Source organism: Sarcophilus harrisii, chromosome 6, assembly GCF_902635505.1.
Source record: "Sarcophilus harrisii chromosome 6, mSarHar1.11, whole genome shotgun sequence".
In the NCBI taxonomy this organism is placed as follows: Eukaryota; Metazoa; Chordata; class Mammalia; order Dasyuromorphia; family Dasyuridae; genus Sarcophilus; species Sarcophilus harrisii.
The window spans coordinates 184,380,360-184,386,938 of record NC_045431.1 but is presented as its reverse complement, the minus strand read 5'-3'; the positions used below and the strand labels follow the sequence as shown (position 1 = coordinate 184,386,938).

Sequence of the window (6,579 nt, the reverse complement as noted above, 5' to 3'; positions counted from 1 at the left end):
AGTTAGTACTTTTTTCTTCTTCCTATCTTTACTCCCACTTCTATCCCTCATCAAGGTATCTTGTATGCAGTTCCATCCAAGGTATAGTGTGTGCAGTTCTATCCAAAGGCAGATTCCCACACCACTGCAAAAATAGCAGCCTGTCTTCCTACCATCCTGAAGGGGGACAGACAATGGCTCAGAAAAAATACAGTTTTGGAAGCTGCCACCAAAGGAGCATATGGTCCAAAGATGCACATTTAAATATCTGTGCTTGATGTAGGGGTACTACTGCCTAATAGTCTCCTACTCCCAGAAGCTGGAATATGATTTCTAGGTGCACTTGAAATCATGTGTTGGGGAGTCAGTCCAAACCTCCTCCCTTTCCAACCCTCCCCCCCATCCAAGCTGTGAAACTTAATGCTTTCCATAAATAAGTAGATTTTCAATAGTCTTTTCTGTAATAATAATAATGATAACCACAGGGAAGCTGGCTGTTTTTTTTTATATATAAAGATGAAATCAATAAGAAAAGCTCATCATTAGGAGATACAGGGATTCTCCCCATGGAGAGTAGCTGGGGTTCTGCCATTGTGACTCCAAGAGGATTTCACTTATAAATGTGCAGCAGACAGAGTGGGGCTGCTGGGGAGAGCCTGCCTGCTTGGAAATCTTTGCGTTGTCAATAATAACCGTCGCAGTGTAATAGAAAGAGCCATGAAAGAGAAGTTCAGAGAAGTGGGTTTGAATCTCAGCTTTAATCACTAATTTACCGTGTGACCTTAGGTAAGTGATTTTTCCCCTGCTGGACCTCGGAGGAAAAAGAGAATTGGATTTATTGCTCTCTAACGGTTCTTCCTGAGGAACTGAAATCCATGTTCTAAGATTCCTTCTAGCTCTGGAATTCTAGGATCTATGTTCTATGATTCCCCCACTGCTGAGACATTCTGTCTTTGTGAGTCCATGAATCTACGAGAACGACAAGCGGAGGAAGAAGCTGCAGTAAGTGTTAATGTTAAAAGTGACAGAATGAAAGGCTCAAAAGAAAACACACACACACTCTCACACACTCACAACATAAAATGTTAAACTAGAATCAAATCCCTCAGCTTCTTCCCGACCAGATGGATTGATGCGCGTTGTTACACTGACCTCAAGCGTGTGAAGGCTCTACCTCCAAAACCAAATTCCCAGATCCTCCCTACCCCTCCCTCCTCCCTGCTCCCTCAGCCCCGCCTCCTCAGTCCCCCTCCCCGCCCCTCCGCAAACAGACATACACACACAGACCACACGGTGCGGAACAATAAACCAAGTTGGAATCCAAACCCAGACGTCTCCACTCGAGTTTACGGCTGAGCTACGGGATCCGGCCGGCGGGCTTCCTTTCCTGCCAGTCTCCCTCAGTCTCTCTCCATTACGCACAGCAAACGCTTAGAGAAGGAAGGGAAGTGACCGGCGGAGAGACAATGTCCAGAGCACCCCGCTGGGGACCAGGAGGAGGCAGCGCTGAGTGGAAGAAGGTCGGAAAAGTAAAGTTGGAGCAGGTGCGACACTGAACTAGGACGAGCAAAGCTCCTGAACTGTCTTGTCCCGTGGGCGCCCCGAGCCTGGGGCGCGCCTGTGACCCCCTCCCCCTTCCCCGAGCTCCCAGTCGGTTCCGCGGCGCAGGTGGGCGTGACAGCGCCTGGCAGAGAGCTCTGCCGCTACTCGGGGCGCTGCGCTTGGGAGGAGGAGGAGGAGGAGGAGGAAGACGAAAAGGAGGAGGAGGAGGAGGAGGAGGAGGAGGAGGGAAAGAAGAAGGAAGAGGAGGCAGCGCCCGTGGAGGCGCCAAGCTAGGCGGAGACGGACAGGGCAGTAGCGCCATTCTTGCCCTGGAGCGGCCGCCGCCCGTACGGGAGCTAGAGTCCAAGCCTGCCTGGGACGGCGCGGTGCAAGAAGTAGGGCCTCGCGTCGAGGGGCACCGACTGCTGGGCAGACAGCCAACCGACTCGGCAGGATCAGCGCTTCGCCATGGGACAGCTGCAGCCGCCGCCGCCACAGCTACGGTCGCATTTAACTCCTGCCAGCTCTGCCAGGCGAGATCGCGTAGATTTCTTGCCTCCCCGACCCAGGTTTTCTTACTGACCAGCTAGGGACCAAAGGGGCGGAGGGAGTGTGGGCGTGTATGTGTGTGCATGGGAGGGCTGGACGGGTCATGCTTTTGTGCTGTGACCCCCTAATGCTCCCTCCCTTCCCCTCCCCCTTCTAGTTGCCTCTTCCTCCTCTTCCTCCTCTTCTGCACTTACAAACCTTGCTTGCCCCTGCAGGCTCGCGGGGCTTGGAAACTGAGGGGAAGCTCCAGTTCGGGGTTTTTCCACGTAGGTTTGTCCTATTCTCTTCTCGGACTGATACCCTCCCGGACGCACGGCTCATCCGGCAGAGCTGGGCTAGTGTTGCTCCGGGCCGGGGAGAGCTTCGGGACGAGGAGAAGCGACGGCGTTGCCCTAGTCTCCAGTGGGCACGGTTCACTGACTGAGGGAAGCTTCTGCGGGAGCTGCCGCTCGCTGCCGGTGGAAGGAGAACTCGGCAATGAAGGCACTGAATCCGAATAGGCAGCACCCGAGCGGACTCTGCTCAGGGGCTTGGGGCCAGGAGGGGACCCCTCTGCTTTTGCTCTCGTAGTGAGGTCATGGATCTCCAGCTGACTACCAACAGCACCCACTCCGGAGACCGCGGGGGGTCCTCCAACGAGTCCCTGTGGGCCGGAGCGAGGCAGCCCCCGAGCCAGTATTCGCCCGCGGAGGTGGCCGGCTTGGCGGCGGTGGTGAGCTTTCTTATCGTCTTTACGATCGTGGGCAACGTACTGGTGGTGATCGCCGTGTTGACCAGCCGTGCCCTGAAAGCACCCCAAAACTTGTTCCTTGTGTCCCTGGCCAGCGCTGACATTCTGGTGGCCACTTTGGTCATGCCCTTTTCGCTGGCCAACGAGCTCATGAACTACTGGTACTTCGGCAAGGTGTGGTGCGACATCTACCTGGCGCTGGACGTTCTCTTCTGCACCTCCTCCATTGTGCACCTGTGCGCCATCAGCCTGGACCGCTACTGGTCCGTGACGCAGGCGGTAGAATACAATTTGAAGCGTACCCCGCGCCGGATCAAAGGCATTATCGTGACGGTGTGGCTCATCTCGGCCGTCATCTCCTTCCCTCCGCTCATCTCCCTGTACCGCGACCCGGAGGACGACCAGTATCCCCAATGCGAGCTCAACGACGAGACGTGGTACATCCTTTCGTCCTGCATCGGTTCCTTCTTTGCGCCCTGCATCATCATGGTGCTGGTCTATGTGCGCATCTACCGGGTGGCCAAGCTGCGGACGCGGACGCTGTCGGAGAAGCGCACGGTGCCCGAAGGCTCATCCCAGACGGAGAATGGGCTCAGCCGGCCGCCCGTGGGGGCAGGGCCCTCGACCGCCGCCGCTGCCGCCGCCTCCTTGCGCCTCCAGGCTGGGGAGAATGGGCACTACCACCTCCACCATCACCACCACCACCTTCACCATCACCATCACCATCACCACCACCAACTGCGCAAGAGTGCCGAGCTCGAGGACATCGAACTGGAGGAGAGCAGCACCTCCGAGAACCGGCGCAGGCGGCGCAGCCGAGAGGACGCTGCGGCCCGCAAAGGCAGCCGCGGCTTCTCCTTCTCCTTTTCCTCTACCAAAGGAGGCCCGTCGGCCGGTGCTGGGAGCCGCCTGTCCCGGGCCAGCAACCGCTCCCTCGAGTTCTTCTCGTCCCACCGCCGCCGCAAGCGCAGCAGCCTGTGCCGCCGGAAGGTGACCCAGGCCCGAGAAAAGCGCTTCACCTTCGTGCTGGCTGTGGTCATGGGCGTGTTCGTCGTATGCTGGTTCCCTTTCTTTTTCACCTACAGCCTGTATGGCATCTGCAGGGAGGCCTGCCAGGTGCCCGAGACTCTATTCAAGTTCTTTTTCTGGATCGGTTATTGCAATAGCTCCCTCAACCCGGTTATCTACACCATCTTCAACCAAGACTTCCGGAGATCCTTCAAGCACATCCTGTTCAAAAAGAAGAAGAAGACCTTCTTGCAGTGACCCCCGGTGGGCTCGGGGTGGGGCTGAAGGAGGAAGGATGGAGGGAGCCCCGAAGGGGTGGCCGGGCAGGGCCTGAGCAGGAGGGACTACTGAAGGGGTGGCTCGGAGTTGGGCAATGTTGAGGAGAGAGACCGAAGGACACCTGAAGGGTGGGGGGTGCAGGAGCAGGGAAAGGGGATTGAAGAGAACAGGCGGAGAAGGTGGAGGAGGAGGGAAGGATGGAAAGGAAAGGAAGATGGAAAAGGAGAAACCTTACTTAGTTCGAGGTCTGCGCGAAAGCTATCTTCAGAAGCCGGCCGATCCGGTGCAAGTCCACCGGATTCCGGCTGAGGGCGCACACTGCGGGTAAGGTTTGGCCGGACCGCGGGACCAGATTTGGATAGCAGGAGAAAATGAGGCAGGGGAAAAAATTAAGGGAAAAGGGCCGGCTTGACCGTGAAGGGCATCGACAATCTTTTGATTACCTGAAAGTATTTAAAATGTTTGCCAAAAAGAAGGAAAAAAAAAAGAAACCAAACTTATTTTCTAAATAAACCTTTGTAATCTAAACCTTTCGATTGCACCAGTCCTTAGGATCGAACAGAGAGGGAGAGATGGGAAACTGGGCGGAATGTTTACCATGGGATTAGGTTCTAGGAGTTTGGGGAAGTTCCACTTAATACTCTGGACTCCACAAACTATCCCTCTCCCCATGTACCACGCGTGCGCAGACACATAAACACAATTAGGAGAGACTTGAGAACTGAGGAAGTCCCCTCCCTACCCCACCCCCCCAAGCACCACTTCGGAATGGATGAGGGACAGACAATTTGTTGCCAGTTTACATATTGCCTTTGATCATTCACATTTTCAAACTTAATGTACATGTATACATTGTGTATGTACACACACACATCTAGATGACTCACATATGATTATCATATAGATGAAAACTACATCTTGTCTGAGACATGGATACACACCTATAAAATACACCTATAAAAGTGTATTGCAATTATTTGGGGGAAAGGGGGGTGAGGGAGGAAGAGAGCTGGCCGCGGGAATTTACAATCCTGAATCTTTTATCATTTCTTAGCTTAGTTTCTTAGAAACTGTTTTTCCTCACGGAGCTTTCTTCCTCTTTATTGTAACCTTCTATTCCTTCATTTCCTATTCATTCTCCCCAAGAATCTCTTTTCACTTCCCGGTTCTTCTGCCTCTCCTAGCAGTTGCCTTGTCAAGCCCCGCCCCTGGCGTCTAGAGTCCACCTGAAGCCGCCCGAACCTGTCTCCCTTATTGGCTGCCTCCCCCTTTCTTTCTTTCTCCCTCAGTCCCTCTATATCTCTGTCTCGCGCTCAGCCTCCGGATTTTCTGCTTGTCTCTCTGGACCTCCTTTTCTCCTCCCTTTCTGTCCTCATTCCCTCAACCTCTTCTTCTCTCCCATTATTTATTCTTTTTATTATTAGATTCTTTTCCAACTGCTGCCGCTTTTATTCAAGCCATTTTATGGTCCCCCCCACCTCCACTCCGCCCCATATACCCCTCAAGTTTCCCTGACTGTGGCTTCAATTCCTCCAATTCCCCCTCTCTCCCTTCTTCACCTTCTTCTCCTCTATACATTCTTTCTCCTGTTCTCCTTATCCCAGTGTCTTTCCTGCCTTTCCTTACACATTTTCTTCCCCACCACTTAACTTGTCTTTTATCTGTTGTTTTGCTCTATCCCTGACTTTCCCTCATTCGTTCTCCACTTCCTTTAATTCTTGTTTTTGCTGTCCCCTTTCTACCCCTCTTTCCCACCTTTTCCAGCAGTCATCCCATCAGCAGCTGACCTTTACTAAACAATTACCACTCTTTTCGTGTTCCCTTTGATCAAAGAGACAGAAAATCACCCTGTGTTATTCCCCCACTTTATTTTCTGATCTTCTATTCCCAAAGGCAGCATCACTGGGCTGAGGAAGAAAGCCTACACCCACAGAGTGAGAGGGTGGCTGCAATCCACCCTGAGCCAAAGATAAGCTAGTCCGTCAAAGGTGCTTCTCACTCTCAGCCAAGATCCTTTGAAAGGGCTGTATGGGGAGAATGGGAGCCATAGTTTCCACATGGCCAGAGTAGGTTCTGGATTAGAAACTACTTGGCCTCAGTTCACCTTCCCCACCCCCCCAAAACAATTAATTAATTTTCAGCACTTTCAATTAGGCAGGAGAGTTAGGGATGTTAATCTGTTGATTTATTCTAGGTTGACTGGACTTTGGTATTTGCTCTGCCACTTCCCTCCCTTCCCTTATCTCCTTAAAAGCCACTTGGGGCAGCTAGGTGGAGCAGTGAACAGAGCACCAGCCCTGAAGTCTGGAGGACCTGAGTTCAAATCTGATTTCAGACACTTCACACTTCCTAGCTGTGTGACCCTGGGCAAATCACTTTACTCCAACTGCCTCAGAAAAAAAAAAAAAAAAAGAATTAGCTACTTTTTGTCATTCCCAAAGGATTGATTCATTTTACAGAAGTACCCTGGGATAAAGAGAAATTTGGGGAAT

The 6,579-nt window shown here is 52.8% G+C and overlaps 1 protein-coding gene across 1 annotated transcript; it reads left to right on the top strand.

The window, feature by feature from the left end:
* The first annotated feature begins 1,216 nt into the window (after positions 1 to 1,216).
* On the top strand, positions 1,217 to 6,376 carry ADRA2C (adrenoceptor alpha 2C). Its single transcript, XM_031941625.1, is given in 2 exon segments — positions 1,217 to 2,583; positions 2,585 to 6,376. Coding segments are annotated over 2 exon segments (1,518 nt in total). The 5' UTR covers positions 1,217 to 2,547; the 3' UTR covers positions 4,067 to 6,376.
* Positions 6,377 to 6,579: the final 203 nt, after the last annotated feature.